Source organism: Trichoderma atroviride, chromosome 2 (genome assembly GCF_020647795.1).
Source record: "Trichoderma atroviride chromosome 2, complete sequence".
Classification (NCBI taxonomy): domain Eukaryota; kingdom Fungi; phylum Ascomycota; class Sordariomycetes; order Hypocreales; family Hypocreaceae; genus Trichoderma; species Trichoderma atroviride.
Window position 1 is genome coordinate 4155452 of NC_089401.1, and position 19437 is coordinate 4174888.

Here is a 19437-nt window from a genome sequence, read left to right on the forward strand (position 1 = left end):
AGTATGCAGTCAGCCTTGAATTGGAATCTGACAGCAAGTCAGCCGCAAAGTCGGGTTTTAGCTAGAACGGCAAAGAGGATTAGCCGTTGGGGACTTATGCGCTTGGTGATATGCTTGTTGGGCCCCTAAATGGCCGAGTGTTAGCCACTGAGTTGGTGTTTATGTATTTGAAATAACGACATAAACAAAAAAATTAATTTTTCTCATGTACCACCCTAAATGATGATATAACCCAGGTTTCGTATACGTGATGTGTGTTACATAACAAGGGAAATAAAGTAATTACGCGCCTGAATTCGCCCACCCTCTGATAGTTGACCTGAATGTTCTCCATCGTCTAATACTTGCAGTTGGCTCATGACCGTCCGTGCTGGCTACCTAGATATGTATGACGTCGGAAATAAACCTACCCGGTGAGCTAGTGAGCCTAGCTGTTAGTAGATATAAGTTGATCTGTGACTAGTTGATGGAAAGAGAACCAACATCACATATCACAAAAGATAGCATATCGGAGTCGTGAGCAACACTATTCTCCAGTGTGGACGCACAAGTGCTTCGACGATAATAGTGTTCTTATGCACAGTATGTAATACTATTACAAAGTCTGATGCGTGATCGACGCAGTCTGCATAACGCACATGCAGCAAAGAGGGTCGCTGTAGGCTGGACGATGCATACCAGGTACCCAGCTTTCGGAGCGCGGCATCCTTGACACAATTAAAAACCTTACTCTGTACTAGGATTGCCAGATTGAATAGATCAACCTTGGGTGAGATATATGATTATAATGCCTGCTTTGTTGCAAATATAGACATTAAACATAACATTTATCATTTACCAATCTGATACGAGGTATGGAGTAAAGATTTTGGAGTGACCTGCAGCTACGATGCATCAAGATGAGCCGCCGATGTTGATAGCGCCAACAACACTGGCATACCTAGATAACAGAGTGGAGTTTTTACGGAACCTTATTGGTCTGCCGTTCCGAAATTGATGAGACTCATGATAGTGACACGCTGGGCTACGGGGAGATGGAAGTATTGAGAGACACTGCCGCTTTGTACTTTGTTTCACAGGGCATAGAAAGTACCGTCAAAGTACTAAGAGAACGCGTTTGAAGACACCCTCTTCTCGGATACCTGAGGTGGAAAGGAGGTGAATACGAGCCGTAATTCCAAGGTGTATGATGACAAGAAGAAGAAAAAGAGGGAAAAGGAAAGACAATAACAGGAGCACAGACTGCAACGCCTCAAAAGGAGACGAGAGAGTAATCACTAGGCTAGACGAGCGAACGGTCAGCGAACGGACGCGTCGTAACGCCCTGAAGCCATACAAAATGCAAAGAAGAAGAGAATCAAGTTTTGCTTTTTTGGGGTGCTGTCTTGGTTCGCTGCAGGAGAGTGGCTCCGGTGACTCTTGGATGCAGGTGAGAATTTCTTGTTTCGGTCTTTTATTATTTTCTTTCCTTTTCCCCTCTCTTTTTTTTCATTTTTTCATTTAAACGAGTGGGACGATAAGCAGTAGTGAGTAAACCGCTGGCTAGCGTCCAAATGGTGATATGTATGCTGTGGCATGTTTGTTGGGTCCCGGTATCTGGTTTGCATTAAGCGGTTGGACTTATATGCAGAAGTAGTAGGTTATAAGACGGGGAGGCTGATAGCTTGACTGGGCTACCTAGAGAGAATATCAAGATGGAAGCAACAGAAAAAAATAACCGGCTGATACATTAGGGCAGCAACGTGCATATGGATACTGCAGCGTGCATTCCCAATAATAAAAACAAACAACGCGAGACGCGGTAGCAGGTTCTGCGACTCAAGGAGGATTTGATTCGCGTCAATGCAGGCGGCTGGGGGCGGTACCTGCCTTGGCGATGCACCGGCTTTAGCAGATGCGGGTGGCGCATGGGGAAAGAACGACAGGTGCCAGGCACATACTCCACTCGCCCGTCGTTCCTGCTCTCGCATCACAGCTCACCTGCAGCGAGTTCCAGTGCACTGACAACCTCCTTCCGACATGTTGCGTTTGTCACGGGACGCAGAGCCTGGGATAACTCGGTGTCGTCCCCAGTACCGGGCAATCTTACCTCGTCCTGGTGCTACCTCGGGCTGCCATATTTCGCTGCTCATTTGCCCATCCGGACGGTGGCTCGCAGGCAACAAACAGGGCCTTGCCGCCTGTGCAGGCCCGCGGCCCTGGTCCCCCCCAATTTCACAATCTCGTCTTCGTGCCTGGGAGCGCCACTATTCGCAAGGCAGGGAGGCCGGGGAAGCGGGATCCAGGGGGCAAGGCCTGCAAACGCCAGCGTCTCATCCCGGCCAGCGCCACTCTTTTGCGGTAGCCGTACCGGTTGGCCGCTGAGTGACAGCAGGGTCTAAGTTGAACGAAAGGGGGATTGGGGCCAGGGACGCCGGCTGCTAACGTTATACTACAGTAGCAGCAGCACCGTATCGTTGGGAGCGGGCTTTTCACCAGTCTCCCGGGACGCCTCTATGCGACGTCGTTGGAGGGCTATCCTCAGCAAGGAGCCGAAACACAACGCCGCCGCCGCAGGGAACAGGCACAACACCGGCTCGCTAACAGCAGGGGATGCGGACGGCGCACCAATCACACCAAGCAACGCCAACACTGAGATGAGAGAGATGCGGGAAAGGGACTAGGAAGACCAAAGGCTCTTCCCCGAGGTGGCGGGCCAAGTCAAACCCCTCTCAAGCGGACCCCCGGGATGCCGGTAGACGTCTGTGTTGCGTCTGTCAGTCTTAGACAGCGCACGAGCGTTTTTGCTTTTTCCTCTCTCTCTTTTCTTTTTTTTTCTCCCATCCCTCGCGTACTCGATTTTTGTCGCCGTTTTCACTCTCATTGTACTTCGTACAAGCCGGTCCTTAAAAAGCTCAACTCGCAGTCTCTCCCTCCCTTGGCTGGACGGTTTTTGAAATCGTACTTCTACCAGCTTCTCCATCCTTATTGTCTTGCACCCTGCCACTCACTCCTCCCTTTCCCTGCCTTTCATTAGTTTCACGGGTATACTTATCATCCTCTCTTTCGTTCTACGGCTTGAATTCAGACAAGTAGTTTTATTTCTTTACGTGAATAATATACGTTGCATACTACTCTTCGTCTCCAAGCCTTTATTCGTCGCTGCCACTCTCTTTCTCTCACACTTCCTCAACATTCTCTAATACCTATATTTGTGTGTTCCAATATATACATACATTCCTGGTCCTTTACAATCTCCTTTTTTCGAGTACGCTATTACGACACTGCTTCGTCAAACACTGTTTCCAGACTTTCCACACGCTCTTTTATCTGATCAAATTCGATTCCATCACCATTCATTCATCAACTCACAAGTTCATCTTCAATATGCCGGGTCTGATCCCCCTTCGCATGAGCGCGCTCATTCCAGCATCAAAAATCGCAACATCTTTCGCAGAAGGCAAATCCAATGCCACAAGTTGGGAGCCCACGCCGTACAAGCCAAGAACAGCTGAGATGCAGTTCCGGCAAGCAACGCGCGAGCGCATAATTCCCGAGCCTCTCATTACATCTAGACCAGCTCCTTCTACGCCTTCCCAGTGGAGGAGGGCGTTGGCTGAGATCAAAAGAGACTTCATCAACCGAAGATACCGGCACTGCTCTATGCGATGTCAAGAGATTCTCGACACCATGAAGGATTCGGTAAGATATACTTTACGCAGCGATGCGTCTTGCCACAATTTTATTAACATGATATTTCCCAGCACAAGCCAGACACAGCATGCCTGATCTATATCCGTTTCTACGGCGCATCTGCTCTTGAGATGCAAGTCCGCTCTCTTCATCACACGTCTCCTTATCGGATGAAGCTCCTCCTCCAAGCCCGCGACCACTACCGCGCCGCATCCGAACTCGCCAAAGAAGACGATGCTACTAAGCGGCGGCCCCCTTCTCGATCACTGTCTCCAATGTCCAGCCGACACACTCCTTTTGGATCGGACGCATCATTCTCTACAATCTCCTCCGGAAGCTCTGCTTCACTCTCAATCAGCTCTCTTGACAGCTGTCTGAAGAGCCCCGGTAGCCGGCCCAAGCAAAAGAAGCGCGTCGCGTTCTGTGACGTGCCCTCATATGAACCTTTGCACGAGTCTACCTTTGAGCCTTTTATTCGCCCAGACTCTCCAACCCTCGGTTTTGACGATGACTGGTGCCCCCGCCAACCTACTCCTGAGCCTCCGGTTCTCTATCCGGCTCCCATCCGACCCAGCTCTGGAAAGTCGCAGTTTCCACTCCCTTCTCCTACAAATTCAGAATTCAGCTCTACTCAGGGCGACGATGACAGCTACTTCGATACTCCCACTACTGCAGACAGCTTCCTCCATGCCCGTTCCGTCCACCACTATTGCACGGTACTTGCCAGCCTGCAGCGCCAAATCACCTCTCACCTGGAATGGTTAGAGCGTGATCTTGCTGCCGCAGAGAATCCCCAGCCTCCGCAAGTCCTCAGCGAGGAAATGCGTAGCCTGGAACTGCGCACGCGGATTGAGCGGCTGAGGGCCAGTGGCTGGAAGCGACAGCGTTTTGATTTCCGAAAATACGAGGCACTTCGAGAGAGGGCCTTGGAGGACATCAATTAGGGGTAGGCGGATGTGGTAAAAACAAAAAAAGTAAAACTGAAATTGAAAAAATATTGCTGTTTTATTGCTGTTATTGGCTAGAATTCGGAGTTTGCATTGTTTGATTGGATTCTTTGGCATTGATAGATGGCGTTATGGGCTGCTTGCCTTGGGATACTTGCTATGAAGGCGCTCGTTGGGAAAAGTACATAGATCTCCAGATTGGATAGGATAGAAAAAGGGACAAAAGATGCCCTCAAAAGCCATGTTTTTTACTTCAACTGTACCATCTCCCCTTTCATCCGTTGAAAATGAGCCAAATCGCCTTGTTCATGATTGCTATTCACGTCTCATCTCAAAATACTTTGCTTATAACCAATGTCGCGAGAAGAGAGAAAATTATATTTCGGAAAACCAAAAAAAAAAAGGGAAAGCAAGAGACCAAAAAAAGAATATCCCAAAAAAAAGTCCTCATAACCAGTCCTTCTCTTTCGAGACGCGAGCGCTTTAAGAGGCGTCGCTAAAGCTACGCCGCTTCGCCTCCTTTCCCATCTCTTCCTCAATCTGCAGCGTCTCCTGCTTCTGCTTGACGTCCTTCAGCGCAAAGAGACCCAGGGCGTGCAACCGAGCGCCATCTCCCTTTTCTTGGCCACCTTGCACGTCTCCCATTTCCGAGTTCTCGGGGTCTTCTTCGTGTTCTCTGAGCTTGTTGATCCTGTTCTGAAGCTTGACAATTTCGATGGCGCGGCGGAGGCGGGACCGTCTGCGGAAGGCCTCGATTTCTGGCAGCAAGTTGTGGTCGCTGGCGGTCTGGCCGCTGAGCCAGATGTGGCCCAAAGCTTGCTGCAGGTTTGTTAGCTCATGTCTATGTGTGAAGTGCCAAAGGATCGTACCTCGCTGGTCCATCTCAGCTCAGGCTCTGGGACAAGGAGACGGTTGATAAAGTCCTTTGCATCAGCGCTGACATCCTTCCAGTATCTCTCGTGGAACACGACGTTGCCCCTTGTGCACTCATCAAGAAGATCTTGCAGGTTCTCGCTTCGGAAAGGGGAGTAACCGCAGAGCAGGGTATAGGTGATGACGCCCATAGACCACATGTCTACAGGCTTTCCGTGGCCTTTCTTGGCCATCACTTCAGGGGCCGCATAGCCAAAAGATCCAGCCATAGTCTTGAGTGTTTCGTCCTTGCTGTCCAGCGTCTTGGCAATACCAAAATCGGCCAGCACGAGATCGGAGTCGTCTTCGGCAGTAACATAGATGAGGTTCTCTGGCTTAAGATCTGCAACTTTACGTTAGTCTCACTTCAGATACTCGAGTAGATTCAGTTTTCAGGGAAAATCGCATACCTCTGTGGACGACGTCGTTCTTGTGCAGGTAGTCAACGGCGTCAAGAACCTGCTTGATAGTTTGCGAGGCATCTTTCTCAGTGAACTTGCCCCTGTCACAAATACGATCGAAAAGCTCTCCTCCTGTTGCCAACTGAGTGACAATGTAGAATTTATCCTGTGGCGCATGGTCAGCCAGGCTCCTAAGTACCCCATTCCTTCCCCTCCCTAGTAGTGTATAAAGTATCGACGTACTCTGGACTCGAACCAATCGACAAACTTGACAATGTGAGGGTGCTTCAGTCGTTGCAGCATGGAAAGCTCGTCATAGACCATCTGCTCGTTACCCTTGACGTTCTTCTTCAGGATGATCTTGACGGCAACCTTGCCAGTAGGGCCGTCTGCCTCACGAACGACTCCATAGGTACCAGCACCGAGGGTGCGTCCGAACTTGTACTTTGATCTATTTCAAGAGTTCGAATCGTTAATGCCGAGTTCAATGTCGGTAGTCTCTCAGGTTTTGCATCGTACTTTTTCTCATAGCTCTCGGGTTGCCCATGGAGGCGATTGAGCATGTTGGCGACTGAATCCAGAGAGAGCACCCGTTAGCAACCAGCACATGATCCCAAGCATTATTGAATAACGGGAAAAGGGACGAAACAGAAGAAGAATGTATCTGATAGTCTCGCAGATGGGGCTGCTACCATCTTCGGCCGTAGGAATACAGCGGTGTAAGAGAAATGCGACTTACAACTCATCTTGATGTCTGGCGGGGTATTTCGACGCGAGAGGCGGTATTCAAGCCAAGCTGCGATTCAGAGCGATTCAAGCACACGCAGCCCAAAGCTCGCAAGGGTCACCTAGGAAAGGGAGCCGCAGGATAATTATGTGCTGCAAAGAAAGCGGCGAGAGGCAGCCCAAGAGCAAGTAAAGAAGGAAAGGAGAGAAGAGAGAGACGAGGCGCCACAAAAGTCCAGGACGACAAGAGCCAGAAGCTGAAGGAGCTACAGCGACGGCTGAGATTAAATACGACCCGAGTAAAATATCAGCCCCTCACAGGCCTGGCGGTTTCCAGCCGTCAGCCAAAGGGGCACTAGCACCACAGCCATACGGCATAGTGGGGATAGCGCCAGGAGAGGGAGTCTGTCGCCGCCAAGGTACAACGAGCACTGTAGATCAACTAACAGCACCAGCTGAATAGCGCCCGTAACTCTGCTAAGAGTCCTAGACATTCTTTTCCTAAAGCTCAATAACATCAAATCACTTTTGACCACAGTTTCAACCAAAGGGGAGACGACAGTGTTCTCTCGGATGCGTGTACGCGTGTTGCACAAGCACATGTAAAATTATCCAATTCTTGGGCAAGCAAAGGCCCCCACGCAGCAGAGGATAGGTAGGTATCAACAGCCCTGCGTTCAAATCGCAGCCATGTCGGCATTTCCAGCCAGCGTCGGGGCGCCTTCGTGGCTGTGCCCGCGACAAGGTCTCCATCTGCTCTGGTCCGGCCAACGAGAGGTAATTCACCATCGACAATGTCTAACCAGCGCAGAAAAAGGGACGAATTAGACGGCAGATCATGTACCAAGACGTCACAACGGCTGGGCTGTGGCTCAGCGACCGAGCCGCAAAATTGCCATACCGACAGCCCTTTGACACATACAGCCCTCGCTTCGATTTTTGGGATACAACCACCTACCAGAGCAGGCCGGCATGTATGTCGAGGCTGTCGTCTTAGGCGGCCTCCGTCGCCATTCCGAGATGTAATGTGCGATATGCCAAGACAGCTGCCGAAGCACCGTGACGGCTTTTTGCAAGGCTGATTAGGGCTGCTTATTCGCCGCATCAGACTTCAAGTGTCTGATAATCCCTGGCGAGCGGCCTCTCGCAGTGGGTCGTGTGTTTTGATTCTCAGAACGACAGCGTTTGCCAACCCCGTGGGACGTGTTTATGCTGTTCGCGCTTGGGCGGCTAGCAGTGGGCACTAATGACTGACATGTCGCATCTGCTGATACATACTGTACAAAGTAAGGATTAAATACCTTGTATGATCCCGGCCATATTGCTCTGGTAGGCGTCATATTCGTCCGTGGACCGGGGGAGATGGCCAGGAAACTTACATACAGTCAAATATTCACAATATTGAGAGCTTCTAGCCCTAGGATTGGCTGCTCATCCAAAATGCGAGAGTCCAAGATGCATTCGATTGGCCAAGATGCAAATTAAAGGCGCCAGAGCTGAGACTAAGTCCATGATTTGACCATGAAAGGCCGAGCGAGATGAAAGTCAGCCTGCAGAAGCAACTTGGCTAATAATCCTAGGAGCGGCTATCCTTTGGGTCATGGCTCATCAATGATATCTTTGACAGAATGCGAATGCACTGACCCTTCTTAAGCACGTTTTATTATTCGGCATTTATCGCTAGCAAAAATACTCCCGAGATTAAACGTTGTATTGGCTGCCTCACTCTCACTCTCACACGAGTTAGTGTTCATGTTGTCCAGAGTACAAAATTGACTTCACATGAGATGATATAATGGGATTCTCAGCAAGGCCTCCAAAATTATATAACCGTAGGATTACATTTTGTGTTGATTCAAGGCAGTTGTCTGTTTTCGATACGCCACATCATCCTTTCCGAGACTACATATATACTTGCTAGAGGCTGATAGATTTGTCTTGATGTTTCAATACAATTGTTGATTTCAAGTAGTAGGTAGGCAGCATGTGTCATTCACATGTTGCGAACTGCTTTAGAAATATTAATACATCTTTCTCTCCTTTTTTTTTGTTTTTTCCTTCTTTTTTTTTACCTTGCCACAATTTTCTAATCTTCGAAGGAGGTCCCTTCACCTTTAAATAGCAGAATGAATTAGGTAGGTAGCTTGATAGCCAATTTGAAATGGTGGGGTGGAGAGAAAATGCGTGTAGGTACATGTATCGACGTACCTCTACAGCCGAATAGCAACTCGCTGAATGTTGGCACTAAAAAAAGGTGCTGATGAGCAAGAAACCGAAGCTATTGGCGATACCGAGATACCTACAAAGAAATCAATATTGTTGGTATATCCTGCATGAAACGCATACGTGCAGCTACAAGCGCTTACCTACATCCTTTCAGCCTGCATTCTGGATTCTGCAATTCTCCAATTCTATAGCAGCCGTCACCTGACAATATATGTGCAAGTACACATGTACCTTGTCAGACCAGCTTAGGCGCTGAATGGCTACGGTTGGCCGCGCAGAAAGCGCTGCTGCAGCACTACAAGGAATCTTGCGTCTTGAATCATGCACTGCACACGCTGGCGGTTCAAAAGATCCGCAACAGAGACCTGCTGCTGGCCTGATTCTTGCTATTGAAACAAAGACCGGGAAAAAAAGGGAGGGCAGAAAAAAGGTTATAACTGCGCCGGCACCAGCGCCACACATGATCCAACCCCTCCAGCGCGTTTAAAACTTGGAATGCTGCCACGCAACCAGCCTTGCGAGTACAAACTTTGAATACCACAAAAATTAACCACCAACACAAGCCGCGCAATTCTGCTGTCGTTATTCTCAAGTTACGCTTCTCAATAGAAAGCCCCTGCGCAGCAAAGACAATATGGCCACGGGAATGCGAACGAAGAGAGTGGCCAAGGAGCGCCAAAAGGTAAGATGTTTCGCTGTGCATTTGGCTGGCACAGGTGCCCTTCTCCAGAGCTGACGCTACTGTAGATAGAGAAATTCGGTCTACCTCCCGGTATAGAGCTCGTGGACGGCGAAGACTTGAAGGAATGGCTCTTTGACATTCGTGTCTTGGACAACAACCCTCTGTATCAGGATAATGTCTATCGGCTGAAATTCGTCTTCTTCGATTCGTACCCCATAGGTACGTTCCTGCTGCCAGCATCCCCTCGGCGCCCTCGAAGCAATCAGACTAACAGACAAACCAGAGCCCCCAGAGGTCACCTTTGTCGACAAACCAACCCGCCCAGTCCCCATGCACCCACACATCTACTCGAACGGAATCATATGCCTTGACCTTTTGGGAAATCAGGGATGGAGCCCTGTCCAAAGCGCCGAGAGCATCTGCATGAGCATACAAAGCATGCTTACCAGCAACAGCAAGAACGAGCGACCGCCTGGCGATGCAGAGTTTGTGCGTGTGAACAGACAGCGACCACGAGATATAGAATTCTTGTATCACGACAATACCGTGTAACAGCCTCAATCCTACAGATGACTGCACCTCATTTGCTTTCTCGTCCTTTTTCTTAGTACTTCTGGGGGGGGTTCCTGTATTTAGCGGTCATAATGGCTCATCGGCGTTCATGATACAACCCCTTCTTGCAGCATGGGACTAGACACATATCACTGCTTGTCTTGGGTCTTCTATCTGCTGATTTTTATTTGGGGCCAAGCAAGATTTTTTTTCGGCGGCTATTACGGAGTAGTCTGGGGTCTTGATTCGACGCCTCGCGCAAAGTCGTGCATGGCGCAACTAAGAGCGAGGACTGGCGGGGAGAGCTCAAGTACCTTTTGCGGCGTGGAGGACGACTATTTACATATATGCACAGCTTATAGAATTGGCTGGGGATTTTTATGCTATTCATTTTAGGCCACAAATAGCGTCAAAATGGACTATTTTTTGCCTTCTTTTGCGGCAAACCAGAAACAGTAAATATCCAATCTCATGGATGGCATGATTGCTGCTATGCCTGGACATATGACGTCGCCCCCTCCGCTGCTTTTTGTGCCAGTGACAGCTCTCCCCTCTGGCGGGGCTGGCCTCACCGCCCGCCGCAAGCCACACTTTGGCTCCCCCTGGCTGCTACGGAAACCAGGACCTGCCTAGAACTGAAGCCTCATCTACCGCCAAATATCCCCCACGAGCTCTCTGCCGCGGGCAATCATGGCTCCCCGCGCGGAATTCAGCACCGAGCAGATCCGGGGCAAAGCTCGAAAGGACCTGCTCTACCTGCTCGAGGGTGTAAGTAAGGCTCACTGTCGCTGAGAGTTCGCTGGAAGCTCTGCCTTGCTAACCAGCAGCTTTCGCGCAATCTGTAGGTCCGCGGCAAGAAGAACCTCGTGTTTGATCGCAGCCTTGTCGGCCCCATCGGTACAATCGTCAAGGTCGCCACGCTCCAAGAGTACGGGGTCGACAAATTCTTCATCTTGGAGAATAATAATGTGGACGCGAGCCAGCGCAATGTCGTCTTTGTGGCCAGAGGCGAGTGCGGTCGGCATGCCGAGGCCATAGCAGGTAAGATGCAGGAAGCGACGATACCCATGCGGGCGCCCTACTCTGTTTCCTTGGCGCTATATTCAGCTCCATTGACTTGAGATGTCGTGGTCGCAGATGAAATGGTTTGCTAGCCAGCTGGTGCAGTGAGTGAGCTGACGCAACGTGCCCCTCCAGCGCAGATCAAGCGAATTCAGCGTGAGAGCCAGACAACTCATGACTTCCACATATTCTGGGTGCCACGTCGCACCCTTGTGTCCGATCAACTACTCGAAGAAGCCGGCGTTCTAGGCGATGTCAACATATCTGAACTGCCCCTGCTCTTCTTCCCGCTCGAAGAAGACGTTCTATCGCTTGAGCTGGAGGATTCCTTCAAGGACCTCTACCTGTCCAAAGATGTCACACCAAACTTCCTTATGGCCAAAGCGCTCATGGAAGTGCAGCAAAACCACGGCCTGTTTCCAAGAATCATTGGAAAAGGTGACAATGCGAAGCGGGTAGCAGATCTCCTCGTCCGCATGCGTCAAGAACGGCTGGCGGGTGAAGATGGGAGCGACGTCAAAACAGCGCTGACGCCCAGCACCACGAACGAGAGTGTCATCATCATCGACCGTGAAGTCGATTTTGTTACCCCACTACTCACGCAGCTGACATATGAGGGACTCATTGATGAGATTTTTGAAATTCAAAATAACCAGGCCAAGGTAGACACAACCATCGTCGGGGCACCGGCGCAATCTTCAGCGGCCACCTCACAAAGCAGAAAGCGGACGGTACAGCTCGATTCCAGCGATAAGCTATATGAGCAATTACGAAACGCCAATTTCGCCATCGTGGGCGGACTGCTCAACAAGGTCGCCCGGCGTCTGCAAAAGGTACAATCAGATTACGAGAGCAAGCACAAGACGAAGACGATTGCCGAGCTGAAAGACTTCGTGAGCCAACTGCCTGGCTACCAACAAGAGCACCAAAGCGCGAGGATACACACCGGCCTTGCTGAGGAAATCATTAAACACACACGAACCGATTTATTCAAGGGCCTTCTCGAAGTCCAACAGAATCTCGCTGCCGGTGCCGACCCATCGTCTCAATTCGACGGCATCGAAGAGCTCATTGCTAGAGATGCTCCCTTGCGGGAGACTCTTCGTTTGCTCTGCATCTACTCGTGCATATCTGGAGGAATAAAACCCAAGGATTTCGAGCAGTTTAAGCGTCTGATTCTGCAAGGATATGGCTACCAACATCTGCTCACACTTAACAATCTTGAGAAGCTGCAGTTGTTTCTATCGCGCTCTTCTCCACTAGCGGGAATGATCCCGATGGCGGGCAATGCTGGCGCCGACGGCAACAAGACCAACTACACATACCTACGAAAGCAGCTGCGTCTTATTGTCGACGAAGTGCAGGAAGACGACCCCAACGACATTGCATACGTTTACAGCGGCTATGCTCCTCTTTCCATCCGACTCGTACAATGCGTTCTTCAGAAGCAGTATCTATTGTCTATTACAAAAGGAAATGGCGCAGCGAATGCCAGCGGTACTGTCCCTGGTGCGGGAGCCCAAGGATGGCACGGATTTGATGAAGCCGTCAAGCATGTCAGGGGCCAGACTTTCTATGAGCTTCAGAAGGGCGAGGATAAAGCCGTCAAAGCTAGAACCCTGTTATCCGGCAGTGGACACAAGCAGACGGTCTTTGTCGTCTTCATCGGAGGTGTTACGTTTACAGAGATCGCCGCGCTAAGATTCATCGCGAAGCAGGAGGAGGGTAAGTCGTGCAAAAAATGCGGACGCGGTGCAAAAGCTAACAGCTCTTCTCAGACCGGAGAAATATAGTAATCTGTGCGACTTCTATAATCAGCGGGAACAGGATGATGGATGCGGCAACCGAGAAAGAGGCGTTCGCCCGCAAAGAGGCGACGCTGCCCAACAGCCCATAGGCTTTGGCGCATCGAGTCGTGAAACGATATTTGGAGTTTGGCGGCGTACTGGTCGGTGGGAGATAAATTCTGTGTGGCATGCACGCACCTTGATCGACATTTTGATATGAAAGCTTCTTTTCCCTCTCTCTTTCCTTATTTTTCCTTTTCTTCTCCTCTTTCCGTTTTTTCCTACAACCTCAGTCGCGCTGTCTCATCGCTGATGCCTCGTTGTTTGAAGTTCGTCCGGAGTCCATAACTCGAAATATCACCGCATTAGTTCGGAGTAGAGCGCGCCCCACATCAGAGAGCGCCGCGATTGGATTGTCCGTCCCACGTGACCAGTGCCTATGCGATTGAACTCGGCGTCCTTGAGGGGCCATGATGAGCTGATGGCCTCTATTATTCCTGCTTATTGGCCCTTCCTTGCAGTAAAAGACGGACGGCTGCGCTGTTGGACTCTTTCTGATCCCAGCCGAAAACTCATTCAATGGCCCAATAATCAATCATCTCAGCCCATTTCGGATCTGCAGTGCGGCTCTTGTAATCACTACTCCTTTAGACTGCTCTTCAGCCGCTGAAGCCTCCAGGCCATCTTATTCCGCTTACAACAGCAGGTACATATACACCAGGCAGTGAGATCAATGGAGGTCTTTGGCTGACATCTCGATTAGACAGAGGCTCTTCATGACAGGCCCTCTCATGATATGATGCATTTGCCCAGCGTCATGCTGTACATGTATGACATAGTGCCGAGTATCGACCTCCAAAACACCGTCGCCATTCCGACATCCGTAGCCTCTCATACATCGACGCCGAACCGTCCTAGCCGTCGTTAGAGCAGGTGCCTGGTTGGGCTCTTCACCATGGCAACTGTTTTCGAGAATCGCCTCAGACTAGAAAAGGAAGTCCCGGCTGGGCAGATTTTTTCGCATGCGCAAGACATCGACTCTTCATCGATATCAAGCTTAGCGCCCGAGTCCGTCTCCAACAACCAGGGCCACATAGCGGTGTCACCCAGCAGCAGTCTAAGCACTCCCCAAGCATCGAGGCAAGGCTCATCTGATGAGTCTTCAGAGGTCGCGCCTGAGATTGTTGTGTGGACGGAAGATATGGATTTGAGCAGCAACTTATCATCCCAAGACCCGGAAGAGACTTCCAGCATGCATCTCGACACGGAGTGAGTTTTGGCCACCACAAACACCCTTGAGAGAAGAAAAATGGCGAAATTGTTTTCACCTCTCTATCTGGTCTATTGTTCACTACAGTTTTCATGTCCTTTTTTTTTCCTTTTCCCTAACATCTCGATAGTGATGAAAGGCCTCAATTCAGCGACCATGCCCCACAGCAAGCCGAACCTAAGGAGGATGCTTTTACCGAATCATTCTCCTCCTCGCACTCTGCATTGACGGAGCTTTCAGAGCCTTCGTCTACCCCATCCATTGTCTCTAGTAAAGCCACGACGCCTATCGAGACAGAGTTACCTAGCCATCCGCAATTTATTGAGGCTACGTCAAGTTTTTCAGCCTCATTACATCGCCATGATATCGAGAGTTTAACCTTCAACATTCGGCCAAAATCATCTATACCAACTGATATCCCATCATATCAATATGCCCGCGAGTGCATCGCCGCAGCCGAATCATCGCGACTCAATCCATACGCGCTGCATCCTGGAGAATATCATTTCCTACGCCACCACATATCTCATACTCAGGTTACGACGTATCTAAACATCAGAAACGGAATACTGCGTATATGGATGAAGCAGCCGTCAGTTGGTGTAACGCGGCAAGACGCAGTCGGATGTGCAAATGCACGCTGGTTTGATGCTGCAAACGTGTGCTACGACTGGCTAGTTCGCAACGGGTACATAAATTACGGTTGCGTGCAGCTTCCTAAACCCCAATTGGAGTTCAGGAACGGGTCGCCCACAACGAAGCGAAAGACCATTGCTGTTATCGGAGCAGGTATCTCAGGCTTATCCTGTGCCAGACAGCTAGAGAGCCTGTTTACACAATATGCAGGCCGATTCTATGCAAGAGGAGAAGAGATACCAAAAGTGATCGTTGTCGAAGGTAGAAGTCGCGTTGGCGGTAGAGTATATTCTCGCGAATTCAAAACAAAAGCAGCTGGAATTGAGCCTGAGTTCAAGGGGAAGCGGCATACTGCCGAGATGGGCGGTATGATTATCACAGGGTTTGATCGTGGCAATCCCATGAATGTTATTGTCCGTGGGCAGTTGGGAATACCATACCACGCACTTACTGCTGAAACTACAATTTACGACAGCAATGGCAAACCTGTGGATCCAGTGAGGGATCTACAGGTTGAGAAGCTCTACAATGACTGTTTAGATCGTGTCAGCGAATTCAAGTTTAAGTCTCAGCCATCTAAGCTGATCGAAGGCAATCGTGATCTTCTCGACGAAGGTCGGGATAGTCTCGGGGATGGCTCCAAGTCGATTATCCAAGCTGAGGAAGCAACCGCCGCGCTTCCAGATGCCCCATCAGTATCACAACAAAACGTACCGGAAACTGTAAATATGGTTCCAGTGTCTGCGGACAAACTAACAGGACGAGTACATACCGAACCCGGTGTTCCCGCGACTCTAAAAGCTTCAGAAAAGGCAAAACTTATGGGGTGGAGCATTAAACCAGGAGCAGCAGACAAGGGCAATCTCGATTTAACCCAAGCCAGCTCCCTGGAGAAAGCAACGCTGGGATCAGTTTTGGATCATGCCATCACCCAGTACAAGAATATTGTTGATTTAAACGCACAAGATCACCGATTGATAAACTGGCACATTGCCAATCTGGAATACAGCAATGCTACGAACCTGCATAAACTAAGTCTTGGCCTCTGGGACATTGATGCAGGCAACGAATGGGAGGGCAATCACACAATGGTCGTCGGCGGGTATCAAAGCGTTGCCCGCGGCCTGCTCCAGTGTCCCTCGCCGCTCAACATTACGACCAAATTCCCCGTCCAAAAAATCACCTATCACGGTGAACGCTTTGATGGCCCCGCTACCATTGAAAGCGAAGACGGCACAAAGGTGGAAGCAGACGCTGTTGTCTGCACGATACCACTGGGCGTCCTAAAACAAGGAAACGTGATTTTTGAGCCTCCGATGCCTTCCGAAAAGGCGGATGTGGTTGGCCGTCTAGGCTTTGGCATCCTCAATAAAGTCGTCTTACTTTACGACAGGGTGTTCTGGGATTCAAATAGGCACATATTTGGTGTGCTCAGAGATGCTCCTAACAGGCATAGCACATCCCAGCAGGATTACGGCGTGAACCGTGGGCGCTTCTTCCAGTGGTTCAACGTTTCCAATACAACTGGCCTGCCCTGCCTGATCGCGCTTATGGCTGGCGATGCTGGCTTTGATACAGAGCATACGAGCAATGACAGCCTTGTCGCCGAAGCCACAGAGATCTTAAGAAGCGTATTCGGTAAAGATGTTCCATATCCCGTAGAGACAGTAGTAACGCGATGGGGTTCGGATCGATTTGCCCGTGGAAGCTACTCTTCTGCCGCGCCCGACATGCAACCAGACGATTATAACATCATGGCCCAGTCTACAGGCAACCTATTCTTCGCTGGAGAGCACACCATCGGTACACACCCTGCAACTGTGCACGGAGCATATCTGTCAGGACTACGCGCCGCCTCTGAAATACTGGAAGCAATGATTGGTCCCATTGAAGTTCCGACTCCTCTCGTCCTCCCGAGGGACTCACTTCTGCTGCATAAACGTAAGGAGGCAGCCAAGGATCCCCGGCAGGCGCGCTTAGAAGCATACGAGATAGAAATATGGGAGCATGTCCTTTCAAAGATTGGCGAACGGCCACTCCGTCCAAACAAGGTGTCCGGCAGCGCCTACATCATATTTAGCAAAACCCACTTGGACGCCGCGAAAAAGAGGTGCGAAGCAAGCCGCAAACCTGGCAGAAGCCGGTCAGTGCCTAATGAAGTCCGCATCATGATGTCCCGCATGTGGAAGGAGACTACTCCAGACGAGCGAAAGCCGTACGAGGAGCAGGCCGCTGAACAGAAGAGGCTCTACTTGCAAGCCATGCAGGAGTATAATGGGCTAGCTGAGAAGTGGGATCGCGAGGCTATCGCTATCCGGGCTGCCTACGAAAAAGAACATCCTAGCCTGCCAGGCCCAGAGGAGGGCCCGGAAGATCTCTCGATGACGCCGAAGCATCGTCGGGCCAGGAATGTGAGCTATACAGATGTCAGAGATTACGAGTAGGAGTTGTAAAATGACGAGGGATCTTCTCGTTGCAAAGCATTTAAAACCATGGCGTTTGGATGTCTAATTTCCTCCTAGGTCCCGCGGGATCGTGGGAAAGTTTTATGAAAATCTCTTTTTTTTTTTTTTTTACGTCGAGGATAGGGGTTCCATGATTGGGGCGCAAGGCAGTTTTCATGGGATGGATTTTTTTTTATGTGTGTCGCATGTCTGCCTATAGTTTATAAGTAATTCATACCTACCTACCTACTCTAGGCATCTAATAATCAATGGGACGCTGTGATTCAACCCTTTACTTTTCGCTTTTCTCATCTTAGTACTTAAACTGTATACACTTTTGGTTCATTTTCCTCTTTTGATCTACTAAGAAAATTTATTTGTGGGTTTGATACACTGGCTGGGGGACCACCGCGCTGGGTAACCTCTAGCTTCGATATTACAAAGGATGGGGGGGAAAAGCTCAGCGCGCCAGCTCTCTTTCTACCAACATAAAAAAAAAGATGTAAACTTTATTCTTCTTCTTCTTTTTTTTTACATATCGGCGGAGGCAGTAGCACCAGTAATAATCTCGACCAGCTCTCCGGTAATGACAGCCTGTCGGGTACGGTTGTACAGAATCTGGTATCTGCCAATCATCTCACCGGCGTTCTTGGAGGCGTTCTGAGAAGATTTGAATTAGTGTTTGATAAGGGAACAAAAGGGTATATAGAAGAAATTAATAAAAACTCACGTCCATGGCGTTTCGTCGGGCAGACTGCTCGCAGGCGTGACCCTCAGCCAGAGCCCAGTAGAGGGAGTTGGCAAGGCTGTACTCGCGGAGGTTGCCGAGAGCCTCGTCCTCAACCTCAAAGGCAGAGATGTTGGCTATGTGGCTGTTAGTATTATGCCCTGATCAAAAAAAAAAAATGGCAAGCACAACATACGGGACTGGGAAATGGCCTCCTCGGAAAATGCCTCAATGAAGGTGGGCTCGTAGCTGGTGGCGTTGATGAACTTGTTGTACAAGATCTTGACGTCGGTGTACTCGGTGGGCAGGTTGACAATCTGGTCGGCGATGGCCTGGGCATCGGCAAAGGTAGGAATGTCCTTGCCAATACCGGCGAAGCTGAGCTGGATGTTCTTGGCGTTGGTTCGCTGCAGCTGAGCCTTGCTCTTCTCACCAATGAGGACCAGGTCGAAGTTCTCGCCCTCGGCGAAAAGGCGACGAATGGTACGGGACATTCCGGAGTGAATACCACCGCAGAGGCCCTTGTCGGAGGAGCAGACGATGACGAGGGACTTTTTCTCGTCGGCCTCGGCGGCGGCGGTCTCGGCGGCCTCGAAGACCTCGTTGGAGGTCTGTCCGTACTTGCGGGAGTCGTTCATGCTGCGGGTAGCACGGGTGAGCTTGGTGGAGGCGACGATCTTCATGGTGTTTGTGATCTTCTCAATGTTTCGAATCGACTTGAGACGAGTCTCGATCTCACGGAGAGTCGCATAGGTGGCGGCGGTGCTGGGGCCAGCAGCAGCTCTAAAGCAGAGTCATTATTAGCCCCAATAAGTCCGTTGAACTTTGCATTTTCCCTCTCTTCTAAGCAGTTAAATGAAGTAATTCGCCCTCGCATCCCTCCAGTAGCCGCAGGCCCCTTCGCGTTGGTTGTCGTAGAGGCGTCCATAAAAAATCGCAAAACTCGTTCGCGGGCCGCTTCAATGCGGCTATAACAAATTCTTATAGATGCTAGTTCCCGAAGAGAAAAAAAACTTACCGCGAGGGAGCTGCAACTGCAGCTCGCAGAGCAGGTCGGGCAGCCCTTGACAGCATTGTGGCAAGTGTGAGAAGTCGAAGCTAAGCCCTCTGGTCGACGCAGACCCAATTGATCGTGACGGCAGCGGATCAATTGACGGGGTGTTCGTGGGGATGCGGTTCGGGTTGTTGAGTGATTGCAGTTTTGCTCACTTTCTCGGCAAATCGACGGGAGACCACGGGAGGACCAAAGGTATCTTCGTACCTGCTATACCGCTATATGCAAAGTGTGGGGACTGCAGCCTTGTTCGTGCACTAACAGCTGTTGCAGGTGGCATACGAGGAAAAATGTTATCCTATTGTTGCAGCGGGACCCGTTACGGCGATATTTAAAGCG

At 50.2% G+C, this 19437-nt stretch overlaps 6 protein-coding genes across 6 annotated transcripts; 4 read left to right on the top strand and 2 right to left on the bottom strand.

Moving 5' to 3' along the window:
- Positions 1-3366: 3366 nt before the first annotated feature.
- Positions 3367-4616, top strand: TrAtP1_004168 (uncharacterized protein; the record flags this gene model as incomplete). The annotated part of the gene is made up of 2 exons (XM_014083779.2): positions 3367-3681; positions 3744-4616. 2 exons carry the CDS (start codon positions 3367-3369, stop codon positions 4614-4616), a joined length of 1188 nt encoding a protein of 395 aa, XP_013939254.1.
- A 486-nt stretch (positions 4617-5102) lies between these two features.
- TrAtP1_004169 (uncharacterized protein) lies at positions 5103-7002 on the bottom strand (the record flags this gene model as incomplete). Its single annotated transcript, XM_066112192.1, has 5 exons — positions 6672-7002; positions 6176-6503; positions 5942-6098; positions 5489-5874; positions 5103-5438 (listed from the first exon to the last, which is right to left on the bottom strand). Exons 2-5 carry the CDS (start codon positions 6254-6256, stop codon positions 5103-5105), a joined length of 960 nt encoding a protein of 319 aa, XP_065968275.1. The 5' UTR covers positions 6257-6503; positions 6672-7002.
- A 2516-nt stretch (positions 7003-9518) lies between these two features.
- TrAtP1_004170 (uncharacterized protein) lies at positions 9519-10118 on the top strand (the record flags this gene model as incomplete). The annotated part of the gene is made up of 3 exons (XM_014083355.1): positions 9519-9566; positions 9632-9785; positions 9850-10118. The coding sequence occupies 3 exons, from the start codon at positions 9519-9521 to the stop codon at positions 10116-10118; spliced, it is 471 nt and encodes a 156-aa protein (XP_013938830.1).
- A 690-nt stretch (positions 10119-10808) lies between these two features.
- Positions 10809-13077, top strand: TrAtP1_004171 (uncharacterized protein; the record flags this gene model as incomplete). Its single annotated transcript, XM_066112193.1, has 4 exons — positions 10809-10886; positions 10964-11159; positions 11316-12905; positions 12959-13077. 4 exons carry the CDS (start codon positions 10809-10811, stop codon positions 13075-13077), a joined length of 1983 nt encoding a protein of 660 aa, XP_065968276.1.
- Positions 13078-13922: 845 nt separating this feature from the next.
- On the top strand, positions 13923-17317 carry TrAtP1_004172 (uncharacterized protein; the record flags this gene model as incomplete). Its single annotated transcript, XM_066112194.1, has 2 exons — positions 13923-14236; positions 14368-17317. The coding sequence occupies 2 exons, from the start codon at positions 13923-13925 to the stop codon at positions 17315-17317; spliced, it is 3264 nt and encodes a 1087-aa protein (XP_065968277.1).
- Positions 17318-17848: 531 nt separating this feature from the next.
- On the bottom strand, positions 17849-19118 carry TrAtP1_004173 (uncharacterized protein; the record flags this gene model as incomplete). The annotated part of the gene is made up of 4 exons (XM_014083780.2): positions 17849-17977; positions 18048-18181; positions 18241-18827; positions 19063-19118. 4 exons carry the CDS (start codon positions 19116-19118, stop codon positions 17849-17851), a joined length of 906 nt encoding a protein of 301 aa, XP_013939255.1.
- Between the last annotated feature and the right edge of the window lie 319 nt (positions 19119-19437).